At 35.6% G+C, this 22,330-nt stretch overlaps 1 protein-coding gene across 1 annotated transcript in view; it reads right to left on the bottom strand.

Moving 5' to 3' along the window:
- Positions 1-21,845, bottom strand: part of LOC142348854 (protein LSM14 homolog B-like) — a 46,019-nt gene extending 24,174 nt beyond the window's left edge. Inside the window, exons 1-6 of the mRNA XM_075400396.1 lie at positions 21,697-21,845; positions 21,308-21,619; positions 12,061-12,247; positions 11,802-12,000; positions 382-568; positions 94-238 (exon numbers count right to left, since the gene is read on the bottom strand). Of these exons, the coding sequence (XP_075256511.1) occupies positions 94-238; positions 382-568; positions 11,802-12,000; positions 12,061-12,247; positions 21,308-21,619; positions 21,697-21,817 (1,151 nt within the window). The 5' untranslated portion in view covers positions 21,818-21,845. The remainder of the gene's footprint in view (positions 1-93; positions 239-381; positions 569-11,801; positions 12,001-12,060; positions 12,248-21,307; positions 21,620-21,696) is intronic.
- Positions 21,846-22,330: the final 485 nt, after the last annotated feature.

The following is a 22,330-nucleotide window of genomic DNA, read 5'->3' as shown; positions in this document are numbered from 1 at the left end:
ACACTTAATTTCTGGATTCACTATGATTTAACTATACGTTGTAAGAACTAATTTCGATAAATAGCTGCAAAACCGTTTATGAGGCTCACTTACTTTTTCTCGAGTGCGTCACATGAGATACTGTCAAAGAACGACTTTGACTTGTCGTAGAATTTGGCAGCCTCTGAGCTCCGCGACTCCTCTGCCACTTCACCTTCCTCCAAGTCCGCTAGGTTATGCACTTGAGCCTCCGACTCAACTGGAATAAAATAATTTGGTTAATAAAATAATAAGTTCAGCTAGCAGCTCAAGACAACTTTTTAAATTTGTCATTGCTCTTGATAAAGGGACATTTTGTGAAATGATGTCTTGACTGAATAATCATTAGGATCAAAATTTTACCTTCTTCGTGGATACCGAGTCCCGCGAACTCTTTCACCAACTGGCTCTTGTCGAACTTCCTGTTGGCATCGTCAATATCGAACTCCTCGTCAATTTTGAGGTCTCCGGTTCCACTAGGCTCTCCCATCCTGCCTCCTGGTCCGCCCATTCTTCTGTTCATACCTCCTTGATTCCATCGGTAGTTGCTCTAGGAATAAGTGTGAATATCAGAATAACACTGTCAAATACTTATAGTGTGTACTATTTCAACTTGTGGCCGCACCCAGCTAATTTAAAAAAATTTAGCTACCTTTATATTCATGGAACACTTCGGAAGAAGACTCGCTCGTTCTGTACGTGGCACAATTTTCCCCACATTCGCATTAGAAACCATAATATATATCAATTGAATACATCGAAAATGATATCTCAGTTTGTTTTACCACCAAACATTGTTTTTATTAAGCTGTTTTTATTAAGCTGCTACAAAAGTTATAATTTAGCTGAAGTTTGAAACAAACAACAGGGAAAAGAATCAAAAAAACCTTTCAAAAAGAAAATACTATCAAAAGAGTTTTCCTAGAACGTGTTGTTTAGAGCGAGTTTTTCCTAGAACTAAACACGAAACCTTTAAGTTAGAATTGTTCTACACTATACACAATTTTGATTGAGCTGCATCAGTTTTTATCTATAAGTCACATTCACGATTTCTGATTCAGAGAATACTGCTTTTCATACCCTTTACTTTTCGCAGCAAGAAAATTTTGCTCATAAACATTGGTAAACATCGCTGTAGAAATCATAGTCTCCTTGCTGGTTTTTTGGGTTCGGTTTCGATTATCTACATAAAGAATGGAAGCTTCTGTTTCTAATCGAAACCGAACCCAAAAAACCATCAAGGAGACAGCAGCTATACGTCACGTGTATTAAAGTGGAACGCTTCTCATATCAAGCTATTCCTAGCCGTGCCGTAATACTTATTTTCACATTTCGATTTTGTGGCTTACTTTAATGGCACAACACTCTTGGAATTTTTTTCTTGAAATTTTTCTTGGGATTATTCTTTTCTTGGATTATTGGGAACATCCCTAAACGTTGTCTGGTAAAAGAAAATTAAATAACAAGTAGAAGTCAAAATGACTTTAAGCAGTAGTTGAGAAATTCACAAACAAAGCAGGAAAAGTCAGAAAATTCCAGCAAAGAGAAACGAAATGCAAATCTAACTAATTGATTTCATGACTACTGACGTTTTCTGCTAGCGGCAAAGCAGAATTGCTTACAATTATATCGGGAGCTGAAAAGCGGGCCAAAATTAGCAAATGTGATTTGGTTTTCAAAACAAGTGGCGTTTCATTTACTCCAACGTAAGCTTTATTATAAATTTAAGAACAAAAACTATGAAAACAAAGCATAAAAAATGTATCCGAGACTAATTTAGGACAAAGTAACAGAAAATATGACTTGAAGGTCTCAGCTTTTTCTTCACATCTCCAGAGGTTTCTCTATGTGATATTGAATTAGAAGAAAGTTTTGGTAGCATATATATGTGGAGTTGAATAAAAAGCTCTCAGAGGCACCTTTAGGAATAGTAATAGTTTTATGCTGTAGTTTTGTTTTAACAACGAGAAGCAATGTATTTTGATTAAATGGGCACTAATTAAAGTTAAAATCTCCAGATATATTAAACTGGATAGAACCACAAGCTGCGTACAAGAAGAGTCAAGAGGCAGACAATATACATTTACAGAAAGCATTTCAGAACCATTATTTTTGTTTTGCGAAAGACGAAGCCTTCATAACAATTAAGCTTTTATTAAAACTCGTTTACAAATAGAAAATGCAGAAAAACAGAAAATTTTTCTTAGCTTTCATGGCTCAGAAAGATTTCATGCCCAATCTTGTCTAAACGATAAAGGTTGCAACAGTTTAGATATCTGGACGATTAAATTATTTTGCAAAATTTTTGTCAAAAATATCGTTAAAACTGAATTTTTCACTGATTTGCTAAGATAACGCCGAGAACTAAACAATTTATTCCAAACACAATATAAAAATCTGTGCCTGTGCACAAAAAGACTTAACAAATTAAAGCCAATTTTTCAAAAAAATGAGAAAACTGAACAAAAATAGCAATAATCAAATTAGTATATTTAAAAATCTACAAAACAGAATAATTAAAAATCTACAAAACAAAAAAGTGGAAAGCTATTGATAAGTTCCTAAAGTATAAAATAACAGGAGGGCGTTGGCAAATATACTTTTTCTCTAGAAAAATTTCTAAAGAAAAATTTCAAAGATCCAAAAATAACATCAATGAAAAAAACCAAAAATTAAACCAAAAAAAGTATGCGCCTATTTGGCACTTACAACGCATTATTAGGCTCTCAAAAACTTAGGCTCAAGCGAGCTACATTTTAATGCAGCATTTGTCAAAAACTATTAATACGCAATAAACATAAATTACAAGCAAAGAAATTGAGTCAAATGGACAAAACAACGTTCAAAAATGGTTATCTATATGCACCATCCTCTCAAAAACACTCTTCAAAGTCCAAAAGTGATTCACTGATCAAATCACATGATCAAAAAACTTCTCACTCGCTCAGAAGAAATTAGTTCACATGGCCATTTTACACTTTCGCTTTCAGGTCAAAACGCGGTCTGAACGAATGGTACTTCCGGGTAAATAATTCCGAGCCAATCCAAGCGCCAGAAATTCGAAAAATTGTACGTGCAGTCAAAACTAATACTTTTTGTCTGAAAACAGTAACTCCTTACCTCACCAGATTTGCAAAGATCACATTGTTAAAAATGTTTAAAATTAAAAAATGTTGAAAAAAGTCCACGGTGAATTACAGGCTCAAATAACAGAAAAGTCCATGGAACGACTCAAGAAACAACTCTTAAAACTAGAATTCGATAATCAACTCCGCAACATAAAGGACATACTGTGGAAGCATAAGGCAGATAATAACCTTTGAAACAAAACTGAAAAAGAACTCAGTAGAACTTTTTTGTTTTGGATTGACAGATATAAAAACAAATTTACTTCTCTCATGTTGGAGATATCATAGACAAAAGGAGTTAAAGCTATTCCAAAAAACAAATTAACGATGGAAAAAGAAGAACAGAACAAAACTCAAGACAAAAAGTATTACCAAACCGAGGCCCCAAGATCATTCACCGGAAATACTTATCAGTAAGATTCAGCAAATGCTCAATGCTGCATTAAATTAAATGAAAAGAATTGCAAAAAAATCATCTAAGATACACGCTAAAATCTTAAAAACGCTATTACTGGTACAAGCAGAGCGAATAAAACTATAGGCTCCGTAGAAAACTAGAAGAATACAAGTTTGGATGTAGAGAAAAAGGACACAATCAAAAACAGAAACCAAAAGACTTCTTGATAATCAAAAGTTAAAAATCAAATTAAAGATAAGTTGCATTCGTTGCGTAAAAACCACATAGCCCAGCTCCTGTTTAAAACTGAAGAAGTGAAACCAGACTTCAAAGATCCGAAATATGACAAAAAATGAAAACAGGTCAACTAATTGCAAAATTGCACTTTAACTATTAAAAAGTAAACAGATCACTTTCATTAGTTTTCATCAAATGCTTAGAGAAACTTTCTAAGGTACGAGGTACACTAAAGAATTTTTTCTGAATTTCCAAGATTTAGCGCCACAAAATAATTCAATTTTTGGAACACAAAATCGTTGCCTTGCTGTGGCGAGAAAAACTTTTTCTATTAATCAAACTAAAGACACGCCAAACCCGCAAAATTGAACACAAACCACATTAATCGAATTAGTATATGTACAATTTTTCAAAACAAAACTCACCAAATTAAAAAAAATGCCATGTAAATTGATTTTTCAGAAAAACCTATCAACGATCCAGAAATGAAATTAATGAACACAGCCGGCAGATTGCCTCGATAGCTGAAATAGGCCCGCGTGCCCTATATTAGAGATAGAAACAGATCCAGATCTAAATTGAAAAATCGACGCCGCTCAAAAATCTATGTAAAAAAACTATTATACGATAAGTTAATAACGATTGTTATTATTAATTCAGCAATCCTTTTTATTGGGGACCTTTACTGCACATATGAGTTCGTTTGACCTCAAACTAAATCAAACTAAAACTTCAAGTGCAAAGGTCATATCAGTGAGTAACTTATGTATGATCAAAATCTATTCATGCAATGACCTTTGCTAGAGAGTAGTTTTCAGTTTTGCTGTGTTTGAACAAATGTAAAACGAAAAAAAAGCGTCAGACGAAACAAAAAACCAATATCACCGCAATAGAGCTCCACAAGGCATACAGCTTCGCACCTATAGAGCCAAAATTTAATTGAAAAACTGATACTTCTCTTGACAAAAACTGATCAATTTGCTAACTGATACTTCTCTTGATAACTTAAAAACTGATAATTGAAAAACTGATAAAAACTGATGAAAGCATTATTAGGCTCTGCAGAACTTTGTGATATCGTTTTTAGAAAGCTACACATTAATGTATGATCGATCAAAAAATATTTCCACAAAACAAAATTTCGAACAAAAACTAGACCAATTGAACAAAAACCGGCTAAAACCGGTTATATATATGCATCGTTTAAAAGTCGAAAATTCATTCACTGATGGCAGCGCATGATCAGAAAAATTAGTTTACGCGGTAATTGTCACTTTTGCTCAGGTCAAAACATTGTCTTAAAACCAATACCCCTCTCCGAGTCGTAAAAAGCCAAGAGAAGGCCAATAATAGCCCCAGTTATCGCTGTGGGGCTACTAATAATAATGATTGTTATGAGATACGCTCAAATAAAGATCTGAAATAAGAACTTATTTCAAAATTTGACGAAATACTGCCAAAAAGAGATATCTTTAAGAAGGGAATACGGGGATCAGGGATGCCAACAAAAATCCATAGTTTTCTTACATGAAACTAATTTTGACAACTTTAAAACTTCAAAAAAAAAGCACAAATTGACATACGCAAAAACTCAATTTCTTTTTTGCGAACGACGAAAAGAGCTTTAATTTGATACCACACAAGTTCGCCTAGGACGGCCACAAAAAAAGCTCCAAAGTATCTGAAACATTGCCGGCAAATTGTCCTAAAAAATAGCCGCGAAGAAGCTTGAGGCCTTCCATGAATTTAAACCCAAAGAAATAAGATAGACAAACCGACCACCAGTCCTTTAATAGACCACTAGACTTATTGGGGTAGATTCGTTAACCTTTTTCATATTAGGGCATGTAAGTTTGGCACTACTTAACTAGTAAATGTTCGAACAATTTCAAGTTCCATAAGTGTGTTGAGGAGTCATTTTTGACTGTGGTACATCACGCAATGGACCCAAAAGCAGAAATGGCGTCACACAAACAGACTTTTACTGCATAGCAGTAGAAGTCACTGAAGTAATAGAAAAAGTCAATTCCAAGAAGTAAGAATTATTGAGACGAATTAGAAAAACATAGCAGGACAAGTGGATCCTGAAATCCAAAGAATTGAATGAAAAACTTAGAAGTACTCTACCCGACCAGCAGATCAATCGAACAATGCCAGCCAAAACACAAACAAAATCACAACACAAAAGTTGAAACAAAAATATAACTCAACTCTTGAAAATCAATTCAGAATTTTTAATGAAATGTTGCAGAAGATCGTGATATTAATATCTTCAGAATTATTTCTGTTTATACAGAGGCTATCCAGTAAACCAATTCCAAGCCTAATTTGCTCAAAGATCGATAGGAAACAAATTTTAAAAATGTTCAAATAAAAGAAATTCGTTCTACTAAAATGTTGAAAACCATTCTATTGCCCCCTAGCAACTATGTAATGACATACTAGAAAACCCTGTGGGAGGTTACCTGGCTATTGTGGCAAAAAAACTGAATAAAAGACAATTTTTAAAAAAACTTAAACTCGAAATGATAAATTGTTGAAAAATCCATTGGCACAAACAACCATGCAGTACCTTTTTATCAGATCGTGGAATAGGTTTTCTGGCACTTGCAAATGGACAGATAGCAAAAATTAACATTTTAAAACAGGTAAAAAAAATTGCAGGTTGACAAAATTCTAAAATTCGAGACAGTAAGATGTTGAAATGCATTCCATTGTTACTAGAAACGATGCACTGCTCTATTATAAAACCTTAAAGGAGATTCCCTGTCTCCTGAGGAAGGAAAAACTCAAAAGGAAAAAACTTGAAAATTGCTAAAACTTTTAACTTTAAATTAAGGCCATTCTAGCAGCTGCACCACTCCAAGCACTTGAAGGACTACTGAAGCCAACTTTGGTCCTCTAATGAAACTTACTGCCCGCTGGGCTTTACCTGTTTATCCCGTTTTTAAAGATCAACGTCATTGAAAAATGTTTGAAAACATCTTAAAAAAACAGCGCCCCAATACAATTCAAATTCTATGAACTGTAAAACATAGCAGGTAGAACAAAAAGATAGTAAAAGAAACAGACCCGAAAAAAATCTTTAAGCTTTGTTATATTTTGATTAACAATCTGTTTAAAACCAAAATAAAGTGCAAAGATAATCTGTAAATTATTGCTGTTTCCAATAGATGCTCAAAAAAACCTATGAAAAACCTATGCTCTTTGAATTAAAATTAAAGAAAAGTCCATTTCAGAGTGAGAAAGTCAATTTTGAGAGATGTAAGTCACGTGTGACCAAAAACTTAAATCACCGGATGAACGAAAGACTCGCTCCACTAAGAGTGAAAATTGACATCACGCACGCAATTCAGTTGAAATTGCAGGAACGAAACAGAAAATCAGAGCAAAAATGCCGCATAAGAAAAACCGTTAGCGAGAAAACATTTTTGTTCAAACGCCGTATCTATTTTTGTTCAAACGCGCTATCCTAACACAATGCACCTCCAAATTGCCTATGCTAATCAATTTGTAACAGTAACGGGCAACAAAAACGAATTGCGGCTCCAAAACAACTACTGGCAAAACCCCTTCGACACAGTTCTTATTCAATAAAAAACTAACAATAACAGTTAGCTCAAAAAGTGACAAAATAGTTTATATAGAGGGAACCGAGAAGCGAAAGAAACAAGTTAGAAAAGAGAAAAATTTTAGACAAAACAATTGAACAAAATTATCCACAAAATGGCAAAACGCCTATTTCCCGGAAACTATTTGGCAAAAAAATCACTGCTGCTTCTATTCAGGCATATACCCACCCAACAAGTGACAAATTAAAAATGCAAAGAACGAAAAAGAACATAGAAAAATTCTTTAAACTGTATCACATAGCCAGCAGAACAAAAAGATAGTAAAAAAACAGACCCGAAAAAAAATCTTTTTAAGCTCTTTATGTTAAATTTTGATTAAGATTCTGTTTAAGCGAAAATAAAATGCAAAGATAATCTGTAAATTATTGCTGTTTCCAATAGATGCTCAAAAAAACCTATGAAAAACCTATGCTCTTTGAATTAAAATTAAAGAAAAGTCCATTTCAGAGTGAGAAAGTCAATTTTGAGAGATGTAAGTCACGTGTGACCAAAAACTTAAATCACCGGATGAACGAAAGACTCGCTCCACTAAGAGTGAAAATTGACATCACGCACGCAATTCAGTTAAAATTTCAGGAACGAATGAACAAAAAGCAGATTTAAGTGATTGTGACGTCATAAATCTAGACAAAACAAAAGAAACAGCAGGACAAGTCCTGACCTCAATTCAAAGAATTTTCATTGAATAAACAAAAACTTAGTATAAATTAAACTACTACTTCCGGGAAAACGCCCGGAAAAAAATTTCAGCAAAAAATAGAAACAAAATCAGAGCAAAAATTCTGCATATGAACAAAAACCGTTAGCGGGAAAACATTTTTGTTCGAACGCCGTTTTCTCACTTCAAAAATAGCATGCTGCAAAACCACTTGCTTGTGAACAGATGCTACAAAAATATAGCCGGAAGACTTCCGGAAACTACTCGCAGAAAATCGACCATCATAACTAACACAATGCACCTCCAAATTGCCTATGCTAATCAATTTTTAACAGTAACGGGCAACAAAAAAGAATTGCGGCTCTAAAACAACTACTGGCAAAACCCTTTCGACACAGTTAGTTCTCATTCAAAAAAAGACTAACAGTTGGCTCAAAAAGTGATTAAATAGTGTAAATAGAGGGAACCAAGAAACCGAAAAATTGAAAAACAAGGTAGAAAATAGAAATATTTTTGACAAAACATTTGAACAAAAATTATCAACAAAGAGCCAAAACGCCTCTTTCCCGCAAACTATTTGGATAAAAAAATATTGCTGCTTCTATTCAGGCATATACCCACCCAACACGTGGCAAAAATTCTTTTACACAAAAATGCAGAACGAAAAAGAACACAAAATAATTTGTTGTTTATTTCAGTGAAAAGCTCCCTTTCTGACCTTCTTTGGCACCTCTTAGTAGCAAAAGCTATAAAATAGCTTCAAACCAAAGATAGAAGAAGAAAGACTATAGCGAGAAATTTAAAATTAGCGAAAACTTTAAAATAGGGCAAAAATTGCTTAAATTTACTGAATTATCTTTTAAAAGCAAATCAAAATCAACGATAATTGTATTGAAAGCCAACCGAAACCCAAGGAGCAGCTTAATTGAACCACAGAACTCGCTAAGCCATAAAATCTTAAGCATAGTACAAAAACTGATAAAAACGTACAACATGGCAAAATGATAAAAAAAGCTTAAGAAATGAACCTGAAACATCATTTTATGATTCAGATGGTCAAGGAGGTTTCAAACGCACTATTACTAGTTTGGGTAACCGATACAAACATCTTCAACAGAAAAAACTGAGTTTAAATTAAAAACTCCGCACGTGATCAAAAAAATTCGTTAAGAAAAAATTTTTTCCCACGCACTTTTCTTCCTGTAAAAAACACAAGAACAGAAAACCAATCTCTTCTTTCTGGTCTTCAGCACACTTTGTTTTCAGGCATTTCACTTCCTGTTTCAAATACAATAAAATTACCGATAAAAAAGATGCTCCACAGCGCCGCGCCGTAATACAATTCAAACAGGAGAGCGCCCAAACAATAACCGCCGAAAGGCTGACGGCGTATATAAATAATTGCCCATTATTTGTCATTTATAGCCGTGAAGCGATAGCAGAGGCACTTATTGGCCTTCTCTTGGTTTTCTACAATTCAAAGAATTTGAACTGTATTGGTGCGCTGCCTTTTTTTCAAGATCTGTTCACACATTTTCATGTTTTTTGAAGTCAAATTGGAATGGTGATTTTGGTCACGCTGGAACAGGAATTGGAGCGAAAAAGCGGGTGGATTTGCGGCGTGGAAATTTTTCGCTTGTTTTGAAGTAGAGTGAGAAAACGGTGTTGGAACAAAATTCGCTTTCTCGCTTTAGGGTTTTTTGTTCACATGTGGAAATTTCAATTTTATTTTTACGGTTTTCAATTTTTGCATCAGATTTTTTCTAAATGGTTTTCCTAATCATTCTAGGCCTAGTTTTTTCTTTGGATCAAATTTCCATTTTTCGCTGGTGGTTTTTTGTTCACATGCGGCATTTCGACCTTGATTTTCTTCATTTTCTTGTTTTTATTTTTTTATCTGATTTTTTCAAAAATCGTTTTCCCAAATCACTCATAGTTTTTTCGGTCAATGAAAATTCTTTGAATTGTTCCTCAGGACTTGTAAAGCTATGTTTTTTATTTCGTCAAGATTTTTGTCACGACCATATGACGCCAAAATCACTTCAAATCTGAGTTCACACTTTTTGTTCATTCGTTCACGCAATTTCAACTGGATTCCGTGAGTGACGTCATTTTTCAGTCTCATTTGAGTCTTTTTGTATTATTCGCGTGAAAAGATTTTTTTGGTCACACGTAACTTACCTCACTATCAAGAATGACTTACCTTCTCAGACTTTTTCACTTTAATTCAAAAAGATAAGGTCAAGTGAGTGTGTGGCACTCTAATTGAAGGTTATTTGAGAGCAGTGAACGGAAGTAGCATTAGGATAAACAAGTTTTTAAACGTAGCTGGCAGATTACCAGAAAATAGCCACCATAGCTCCGTAGACCTGCAGTCTCAAAAAGATAATAGAAACAGACCCAAACAACCTTTTTTAAGCTTTCTATGTCATATTTTGGTTAAGAATTCGTTTAACTTATTACTAATTTGAATAGATGCACTCAAATACCCTTCAATGAGAGTGACACGCACTCATTTGACCTTATCTCTTTGAATTAAAATTAAAGAAGTCCATTTCAGAGTGAGAAAGTCAATTTTGAGAGTGAAGTAAGTCACGTGTGACCAAACTTCTTCACATGAAGAACAAGAAACTGGCTCTAATAAGAGTGAAAAATGACGCCACACGCGCAATTCAGTTAAATTGCATGAACGAATGAACAAAAAGCAGATTTGAACAAAAAGTGATTGTGACGTCGTGGTCGTAAATGTTGACGAAGAAATTAAAGAACCAAGAGAAGGCCAATTATAGCCTCAGCTATCGCTTGGCGGCTATTAAAGAAACCAATAGCATGGCAACATAGCTCCGCTCAGCTTCGCAGCTATAAAATGAGACTTGAGCTAAAGGAACAATGAAAACCTACAAAATAGAAACTTCAATAATTTAGTTGAAATGAGTGGCAACCATGCCGTTAATATACGTAACTAGGACTTAAAAACAAAGAAAAAAGCCGTCGGCCATTGGAATGCATATATTTCTACGTTTAAGAACACAACTGAAGGATCACGTAACATAAGTAACAGCAAATAGCAGGACAAGACGTACAATCCTGACGTACAATTCAAAGAATTCTCATTGACTAAACAAAAAACTAGACCTAGAGCGGACTATGAGTGAATTGGGAAAAAGATGAGATCAAGAAAATTAAAAAAACCGAAAATCAATGTCAAAGTGCCGCATGTGGACAAAAAACACACTAGCAAAAAATGAGAATTTGGTTGAAACAAAAAACTAGGTCTTGAATGAACTATGAATGGACTGGGAAAACCATTCAGAAAAAAATCCTATCCAAAAAATTGAAAAACCGTAAAAATGAACTTGAAATTTCCACTGAACAAAGAACACTAGCGAGAAAGCGTATTTTGTTCCGACGCCGTTTTCTCACTACTTCAAAATTACCGAAAAATTTTCACGCCGCAAAACTACCCTCTTTTTCGCTTCAATTCGTTTCAGCGTGACCAAAATCACCATTCCAACAAAAAAAAATGAAAATATGTGCACAGATCTTGAAAAAGGCAGCGCCCCAATACAATTCAAATTCTTTGAATTTAAAACCCAAGAGAAGGCCAATAATAGCCTCAGCTATCGCTTCGCAGCTATAAAAAAACACGATTCCCCCATAATAGCCAAAAGAGACTGAAGACTGAAGCCACAAATTCCCAAGGATACCCGAAGTCATTTATTTTGGCGTACCTGATAGTTATAGTTTCTATTTTGCCCCATTGGTCGATTATTTCTGTCTCCAGCATTGGGTGCATTTCCATTGTTTCTATAGCCATTATTGCCTCCGTAGCTATTGTAGGGGTTTCCTGATGCGTTATACGCATACGATCGAGGTGCATAATCGTTGTAGCCTCTGTTATATTGCTGGCGTGTTGTGGCCGCTGAATAACTGAAATCAGCAAGACGTCTAAAAATCAGATACTGCAGGCACAATTATAGGCGAAATTACCTTCGATTATCATTGCGCTCTCCTCTGTAGCCTCCAGGTCGCTGTTGTCTATTTTGATTGTTTCCACGGTTCTGACTTTGATCCGTAACTGTGCTCAAAGATCTGCTCTGGTCTACAAGAGGCTCAGGTGATATATGCTGGGATTCGTTGGTTTGAGCTGCATCTCGGAACAGTTGTGGAGATGGTACTAAAACAAGGAGATGAGAACTGCGATTTCAATTTAATTATACTAAGAGGAGCCAACAAAATTGCACGGCAATCATGTCGAAATAACAAATACGAAAAAGCATTTAGTAGTAAATGACAAGTAAATCATAACTCAAATGACAAGATGAAAAGACAAATGAAATGAGACAAGCCAAGATTAATTGCTCTCAAACGCTGACGATGTCCTACCTTTGGGTAAGTGCTAGATTAAACTTTGAAGGCTCTCCTCACTCGTTGAGGACGGATCCCAAAATTGGCCCGGATCCAAACATAATAAATTCATGTCTCATCGGCTATGGTACATCGTGCAATTAAGAATACAAAACATACCCGGCAGATTGCCGGAAAATAGCCGCCGTTGATTCCAATAAGCATGATTGGGATTGAAATAACAGAAGATATTGAAAAAAAAAGATTTTTGTACAAAAACATTTTTTTAAGTCCCATTTATTTTGATGGCATTTCGTAGTTGAACATACTTCTGTTTCTTAGAGAGAGGCTACAGGGGCTCCTATCAATAACAATAAGCATTAGAGATGGTAAATAAGACATAGGAACGACGTTCAAATAGCGGGCATCTAAAATTGGGCTTTATGGGTTTAACCCCTTTTGTACTTCTGACTTCAATTTTTTATACTGACTCTGTTCACTTTGAATTGCTTTGCTGAGCAACTGATGTTCAAAATCACTTTTAGCAGAATGAGAGAAGAGAGAAACTAGCCTAGAAAAGTCAAAATGATTTCACGCAAAATGTTGAAAAGGCGGCAAAATGAGGTAAAGCGAAACATTTTTTTATTCGACGAAGTAAAAAACATAGCAGGACAAGTCCTGACGTACAATTCAAAGAATTTTCATTGACTCAACAAACAACTAGACCTAGAACGGACAATGGGTGAATTGGGAAAACCATTTCTAAAAAAATCAGATGAAAAAAAAACAAAAAAAAACAGAAAATCAATGTCAAAATGCTGCTAGGGAGAACAAAAAACCACTAGTGAGATATGTAATTTTGATTCTAACAAAAATCTAGGTCCAGAATGAGCTGTGAATGGATTGGGAAAACTATTTAGAAAAAACTTCGATCCAAAAAATCGAAAAAAACAGTAAAAATCAGAGTGAAATTGCCGCATGTGAACAAAAAACCACTAGCGAGAAAGCGAATTTTTGTTCAAACATCTTTTCTCACTCTACTTTGAAATTAGAGCGAAAAAAATTCACGCCGCAAAACCACTCGCTTTTTCGCTCCATTTCCTGTTTCGGCGTGACCAAAATCACCACTCCATTTTGACTTCAAAAATCATGAAAATGTGTGAACAGATCTTAAAAAAAAAAAAAGACAGCGCCCCAATACAATTCAAATTCTTTGAATTGTAAAAAAATAGGAGCGCTATAATAGCCGGCTGAGAAGATGAGGGCGGCTATTAAAAAGAACAGATTTGCACAGCAATCTTAAAACCTCAGATTTTAACAGTTTAATTCGTTTCCCTTAACAATAACTCATTCTGTCACACAAAAAACTGCATAAAAACAGAACCGACATAACACCAGAAACCACTCGATGACTTGAACATACATTAAATTAAACAACCGACTAAAATTTGGAGAATTATTCTCAAACGACCGGCGAAGAGGTTCACTTCCATAGAAGCTACATAGAAACTATTAAAACGTAAGGTTCTAATAGAGCTGCTCAGTCACTTCATGCTCTCCGGGCGCTACCCATCTTTATCGTTTTAAAGGACGAAAAGTTAAATAGGTCAGACGATAAATTGGTCACGCAAAGAATCACTATAAAAAAGACCACAGAACTTATAGAAATGCTACAAACATCGTTTGCGAGCAATTTAAGATAGCTCGTAAATTAGTGCGATAGCTTAAAGAAACCTTCGATCAAATGAGACCAGATCTTAAGTCATTTTTTCAAGATTGTTGTGCTCTGTTATTGATTTGACTAATGTAAAGTTGCCCTCAGAAAGCTTTCAATTAGATAAGGATACTCTCAATTAACCACAACATGAAATTAAAGCAAAAATCAATTTCAGATTAAAGTCATTTTGAGAGTTAGAAAGTCAACTATAAACAGAAAGCTAAGCTATCAACAATGAATAAACCACGTTCAGATAAGTCTGAAAATGTCACACACGAAATTGAGCAAATAAAATGATTGAAAGCGTGTCCGGACAAAACAGTCCCAGACAAAATAGTCCCAAATTGCACAATATTCCCAGACAAAACAGTCCAATAAAAACAGACAAAATAGTCCCAGACAAAATAGTCCCGAATAAATATCGAAACAATTGCAAAAAAAATCTAGAAACCATTAACAACCATAATCTATGAGTTCATTTTCTGAATGTTTTGTTTTTAATTGATATGAACAAGGATTATAACAAAAAGTTGTTTCATAAAACACATTTTGGCTAAAACTATATGTTGTAATCAGCTTAATATTTGTTCAATGAATTGCAATTATATGAATAACTTAAGTGGTTCCTTTGTTAATTGGTGTGCATGTGTGTAACTCTGTTTAGTTCGGACTATTTTGTCTGTTTTCCTGGGAATATTTTGCTATTCAGGACTGTTTTGTCCGGAACTGTTTTGTCTGTTCGCCGATTGAAAGAACGAACAGTGGTTGAACTCAAGTGAGCATGACGTCATTTGGTGGTTGAAAATTTTACGAAATAAGAATTCCGGAAAATTCCGAAATCGAATGGAAGATTTGACCCATACTCCAAAGAAAATAATTGCTTAGAAACCGTATTTCCTTAAAACCTTGAATTTGAAACAAAAATCAGAAAATAAAATAGCTGGTAGATTGCCAGAAAATAGCCGCAACCACTTCGTAGATCTGCAACAAAATGTAAAAAATTAATCTTTTCATTAAATGGGTGAGATTTTATATTATATTTTGGTTAAGAATCTGTATTACTTAAAGCATCTCCTAACAGCTTCTCTTTGTAACCCTAATTAGAGACGAACATTGAAGTAATTAAACTGACTTCAATTTTGAGAGCGAGGATGTCAGCAGTTTTGTGAGGTAAGACGTGACCAAAAATTTAACCACGCGAATGATAAAAAACTGGCTCCACTAAAAGTGAAACATGTCAGCCATGCAGTTCAGTCAAAATTGCATGATTGAAACATAACCGACTAATGTCGGGCGAATTGCTCTCAAACAACCGGCGAGCGGTTGGCTTCGTCAGTACCTAGCCACGGGTGGGGGGGGGTTGCACCGGGGGCCTGAGAGGGGCAACACTGGGTCGGGGGGGGGGGCAACAGCGCGGTGGGGGGTGGAGGCAATGGGGGGGGGGGTCAACAGGAGGGGGGGGGGGGGGTCTCAACCTTCACACCATAAGTATAAGTCTCCAAAACAGTTTGAGCTGTGAAACGGAGCTGAAAGGCTCTAAGAGCACTTAATGCCCGCTGGCCGCTACCTGTTTATCCCGTTTTTGAGGACGAAAAGTCAAAAGCGTCAGACGAAAAATCGGTCAAGCGAAAAATCGCATTAAAAAAGACCGACAGGACTAATATAATTGCTACAAACTTCGTTTGAGAGCAATTAAAAAGTGTTTGTGACATTTGGTAACAAAACAAAGTAGGTCGAGTCCTTAATTAAAATTCAAGAATTGAAGCATCCAAAGATAACAAAATCAGCCTCCTTAAACGAACATCCTCCGATAAAAATCCATGACTTCACAAAAATAAACAAAACACTATACAAAAACAAAAACGCAATTTTGGAAAATAGCGTTATCGGAGTTATTATTCCCAACAACCTCAACCTCAAAGGACTTCGACGCAACGAGTTTAGACAGCAAACACCAACCTAGCAGAAAACCACTGAAGAGAAAATAGAAGGAAAATAAAAGCGACATTCAACAAGATACTAAGAATTTCACTGAAAATAAGTGGCATCGAAGTCAATGAGAGCGCAACTAAAATTTGAATTCTACAACATCTATTGCATTATCTATCAATAGAAAGTGTGTATCATCTTTAAAGAAACAATTTGGGGACCACGCAACAGTAGCAACAAATATATGCAATAATTAAAACTTCAAAAATAGTCGAATACAAATGGTGTCGAAAGCAATTAAATTATTAGCAATGAACTGCAACCATAAAATTATTCTAATTCTGTCTAATTGGAGAAAATAAATCCAAATACAAAAAATAAAAAAACATTTCCAGAAGACAAATAGCTTCAAAGTCTTTCAAAACCATTGCTGCCTTTTGGGGGATTTTATCGAGAGCAACTATTAATTACATCCGTATTGCCTTATAAAAGTATTCATAGAGACAATGCAAAACAGAATTCATTCGCACGAGAATAAAATCTTTCGCCAATCTCTCACTTCACTTCAAAAATCACTTTCCAACGAGTTTCAAACGAGAACTGCTCTAATTTCGCTCCTCTTATTACTGCATCGAGAATTAAATTATAATTCTAACATCTAATTGACAAAGAGCTCAAAAATTGTGCAGGTCTTTAAAAACAGCATACCAACACGACTCAACTTCTTGAACTCAAAAACAACAGATGGCCAAGAATAGCCCCAGCTATCATTTTGCGGCTATTTAAAAGATTAAAGCAAATGCTTTTGACAGCTTGGAAATATCTCTGACTTAGTTCGATTATTACAAATCAAGTGCTATTACAAATCAACCTATTCCATACATAAGGCAGAAAAAACTGAATTATGTTTGCCAAAATAGGTTCTGGTATTAGCAACCTTTAAATTATATGCACATTGGCATCTAGTCATCATATAATTAAGGAACCAAGATACAATGGAAATTTCCATGGATTTTAACAAAACGAAGGCCAAAAAGTTAACTTTGTAGAGGACACGTTGTTTCATAGGTAGCCAACGAAGCTGTTTGACATCATTTGCTGTTGGTTAACCGGGGGATAGTTTAATAAGGAGACATGCTGAGTTCATTATACGCGGAAACTTCTGTAGATTATCCATAGGTAGTCCATAATAGATTCAGGTGCAATAATCTAGTCGCGAGAGAATCATTACCCAAACTGCCTCGATCAAAGACATTCTGTCGACTGTATCTGATGGAATAAACATTTCGTAGGAAAATAACATCTACGACACACAAAGTAACTTGTTCTGTATAAGAAAGTCTGGAATCTAAGTTGAAGCCCAGCAAAGTAACACTAGAAAAGTCGACGTCCGCTGGAAGTTCAAAATCGCAATTTAAACAACTGTTCTTTCTACTTATAAACGTGCACTCGCTTTATTAGAGTTTAATCGGAGCTTAGCACCACTGAACCACTTTTGCAGTCTTGTACGCGTGGTAACCAAAATAGATAAGTGTCATCGGCATAAAAATGATAATTGACATCAAGGCGTTCAACCATAACTTCCATAGAAACGAGATAGTAAGAAACAAGAACGAGACCTAGAACAGATCCTTAAGTAATACCCATTTTTATAGTTCTTGGCATCAAATATTCACCATCTGTCATCACTTTCTGAGATCTACTACTCAGATAACTATTTACCAAAACTAAACACTATCTTTTAAACCCAAACTTGTTTCAAGAATTGAAAGAAGTAATTGATGATCAAAGGTAGATAATAGATCAAGTCCAATATAAAACCTGCTTTTTGTCTTGTCTCAATTGAGGAGCAAAACATTCGTCACCTTAACGAGGGCTGTTTCTGTAGAATAAACTTCCTGTAGGCGCTTTAATTTTTACTAAATAGACTATTCTTTTCAAGGTGTTCACGCATTTGCATAAAAGCCGCCCGTTCTAATAGTTTCGACATGTAACTTAGGTTTGAGATAGGTGGATAATTTGAGATAGGTGGATAGGTGGTTATCAGAATTTGCTTTCTAGTGCGGCTTAACAAGGGCCATTTTAAAGGACTGGAGAGAACATTCAGTCCGCCTTCAGCGAAACATTAGATTCCGGAAGTCGAGAATATATTAATCTGGAAGTGACTTAACATGTGTCCGAATGATGTCCAGTGAATAGGTACTGTTTGAGGACGCCAAAATCAAATCTCTAACCTGAATTATCGACAACTTTGAACAAATTCATTGAGTTAACTTCAGCTTTCAGAATTTCACAACTTATCGCAATGGGAATTGATGCAATAACACTTTTCACTTTTGATATGAAGAACTCGTTGAAGTTGACTGCAAGCAGTTTTATTTTCCTAATTTGGGAGCTGTTTTACATCTTCACAACGAAACAATTTTCAGATCGCAAAATTTTTATGGGTAAAATTTTCCATCAACGCATTCTCAATGCACAGTCTACGTTTATAAGAACTTCAAAATACATATGGGTAACATTTTCGAATTCAGATTTTAGTACAGATGTTTCTGCCTTTATATTTCAAAAACTCGTCATAAAATGCACAATGAGGTTTAGTAAATGTTTTAATTTTGAATTTTAGAACTAAATCCAAAGTGTTCTGAAACATCAGATACATATCCCATGCCTCATCAACACTTGAGAAAAATCCAAATTTTAACCATGGCTTCAATATTTTGACAAAACCTTCGTGGTTAAACTAATTCAAATTTGCGTTGTCCACATTGCTGAGTGAGAAGCAGATAAATCAATGATCCGAAGTAGTAATTAAGCTATTCTATTATCATTGAAACATTGGCGCTCTAACATGGTCAAGTATCCAACCACTTCTATACGTTTCGCATAGAAGTAGTGCATCAGGCTAAAGCTTTCAAATGTGAGTTCCACATCTCCGGTGCATTGCTGTTTATACTGTGAAATGTTAAAATCACCCAGGAGATCAATCTCGTCGAATTGTAGTCTTTTTTCAAACAGAATAGTAAAGTAGTCGACGAAAAATTTAACATTTAACCCAGGTGGTCAATAAACAGCGATTACTAAGTCGTAGCCCCAAAAGTTGAAGAGGCATAAGGGCATTGAAAAATATCTTCCCAAATTTTCAAAATTTGCTAAATTGAGATCACACCTGCAAAAGAGGCAATTCCACCTATTTTACTAACTCTAGGTGCACTATAGAAAATTCCTGGAGAACACAGCTTTAGAATGAAATCGTGCTCTGAGTTGTTCGTAATCCACGATTCTATAAACACGATTAATTTCATTTACTTCCAAGAGGGCATTTACTTCTTTCGTTTTGTTTGACAGAGCGTACATTTTGTAGACAAATATTAAGTCCTGTAGATCTTTGTGTCGTCTTTGGTTTGAATCGAGGACAATTTTGGTCAACTTTTTGAGCCAATCACGGGCAGCTTCATTCAGGTAAAATCTTGACACCGTAACGTTTTCAGGCCAGAAATCAGGTAACTTATCATTTGCCTCGTCAAACTCAAATACACAATGGAGCTTTCATCACATTGGTTAGTTTTTCCAGATCTTCATGTCGTACGCGCAATCGCAGGACCTCTCACAAGACAACAGCAATCTTTTTTCAACTTCTACTCCTGCCATTAAAAGCAATAATCAATGAGATAGGCATTTTTAGATCCGTCACGTCTGAAAATTAATCACTCGAATGAAAAAGTTTTTCGAATGAACACTGACGTCACGCAGCGTGACGAAATTTTTTTAAGTTGAGAAAAAGAAAGCCAATGATGGCTCCACTCAGCCACTACTAATCTGCGGTCTATTTAGGTTATCAGTTCTAACACAATTGAAAATTAGGAGGCGTTTTCATTAAACAAAAACATGACATCAAGCATTTTTTTTATTTTAGTACCAAATGTTTAAAATTAGAGAAATCGTTCTTTATTACGTTCAAAAGTTGAGATCACCAATACTGTTCTTCAATCCGCAAAAAGTCTCGGCCGCTCAAAGAAATAAATGCTCCAAACTTTGAGTTCAGTAAAAACAATCCAATAGAAAGAAGTTAGCGGTTCCAATCAAAACATAGCTTGCAGATTGCCAGAAAATAGCCACCTGACTTCCTTGAGGCCCATTGGGATTGAAATAAAGAAAACTATAAATGAGTCTTCAAAAGGGTTTTAATTTGATGGCATTTTGAGTTAGATAGCATGACTATACGTTTATCTGGCTTCTCAACTGGCAACAGTGGGAGGCAGATCTTTTGGCTGCAAGGGATCCTTACAGCCTTGAATGATGTGCAGGGTTCCGGATTGCGGGGAGGGGCTGATATGGGGGGGGGGGGGGTGGGGATTTCTGATAACCACCCTTCGGCACCCAGTTTTGTCAACAAAAGCAAAAAAAATCGTGATGTTAAGAACGTCAGTCTTTCAGAGGCTAACGGCGGTATCAAATTAAGACAGAAAAAATCAAACTGATGTCTCAAATTAATTTTTACCTATCTTAGTTGCCCTCAATTTACCCTCAATTCGATTGAGGCAGTTTCATTTGATCTTAAATCAAACTGATGTCTCAAATTAATTTTTACCTATCTTAGTTGCCCTCAATTTACCCTCAATTAGATCTTAAATCTTCAATTAAAGTCATGTTTTAGTAAAGAAAGTCCACTGATAGTACGTAAGTCGTCTCACTAAAAACTTCACTCACTTGAACAGGAGACTCACTTTATTAAGAGCAAAACTGAAGTAACACAATAATTCAGCCTTAAATGGAGGAATGAAATGTAACCTTGAATGAGTGACATCAAATTGTCGTAACAGAAATGGGAAGTCCAATAGAAGCGCCGCTCAAGTATCACTATCGCAGGCATTTAAATTTATTTAAATTCATTTAAATTTACAGTATTTAAATTTATTCAAATTGGCTGCCGCAATTTGCAGATATCCAAATTGATTACTGGAACTGCTCGAGTTGATATATTTTGGTCTATTCCAATGTATATTTATTGCAATTTAGGGCCGAAGACATGGCCCGCAAATTTGGGGGGCTATAATGGGAAAGGCGACTGGTTTTACTTTTCGGAAATATTAAAAATTGATTTTACATTTCAGAAAGACGATGATTCTCAACAGTCGTTGTTTCGAACTGTCCTGTTATACCTTTCTGGTGCTTGTACGGAAATAGGGGATACTCTCTAGTCCCAACAAGCCGTGGGGGCTAGTCACTTCATTTAATGTATACCTGAAGGTGGGTGGGGTTTTGCTTGAGGCATTGCTGGCATGGCAAAAGGAGTAAAAGCAGGTGAGGGTGAGACCGCATCTGGTGTCAAAGAAGACGATGTTGTGGGGTTTGAAAGGACTGATTGTTGGGGTCTCGCTCCAGCCGGAGGCCCAGACTGCACAATAGCGGGGTCCGCAAAAGTTGGGGGCAAAGGCGGTTCACAAACTGAGATATCTTTAATGTCCGTTCCACGGAAAATAATGTATTGGAAGACATCGTCTTTAGGCTGGATGACTTTGTCTGTACGCCGATTTTCAGTTCCAAAGGACCTCACTAAAATATGGGTAACATTTCTCAAGTTCTTTGATTCAGGTTCACCAAATAACTCACTAATTCGGTTTACAACTTACCATTTTTTAACGTAACTGTCGTATTTTGGGTATCAATTTCGTGTAAAAATCCTTCGTATCGTATTTCCGCCTTCGACACTAAACTCATTCGACTTCCAATGTAAGGTACGGAGTTTGCCATACTTACCTAAAATAAAACTACTCTCCCAGGACAAACTATCAGAAAAATTATTCACGTTTCGGGATCTAATTGGCATTTAATCCCAAGGCATTTACCACTTCAAACGCAAAGACAAAAGCAGAAAGACATTTCTCATGGGTTGAAATTTGGTAATTGTGCGGACTCGCTATCCTCCTCGTATGTGAAAAAATTGAAAGTTCTGGTAATGGCAACTCAGTGGTCTTCTCCAGGTCTGCATTGCAGAGAAACACTAACTACCTTCATTTTACTACCACCTTTATATGTATTGAAATGCATGATATCAAACTTAGCAATTTAATTTGACGGTTGATCGGACACAACAGTTGGAGCTATAGTTGACAATAATTAAATAGCCTGTTCCAATTAAACCTTAATGTATGTCTGCATAAATCATTTACACTTATTGTAAATTTTGAGTCAGCTATAGAATAAAATAGTGTTCTCTTTCAACTAATTAACTAGCAATCGGATGCAAATTTTCAGCACACTAAA

The sequence above is a fragment of the Convolutriloba macropyga genome, chromosome 1 (genome assembly GCF_964194025.1).
Source record: "Convolutriloba macropyga chromosome 1, txConMacr16.3, whole genome shotgun sequence".
NCBI lineage: Eukaryota > Metazoa > Xenacoelomorpha > Acoela > Convolutidae > Convolutriloba > Convolutriloba macropyga.
Note: the sequence above shows the minus strand (reverse complement) of the source record. Positions and strands in the feature narration are given on the sequence as shown.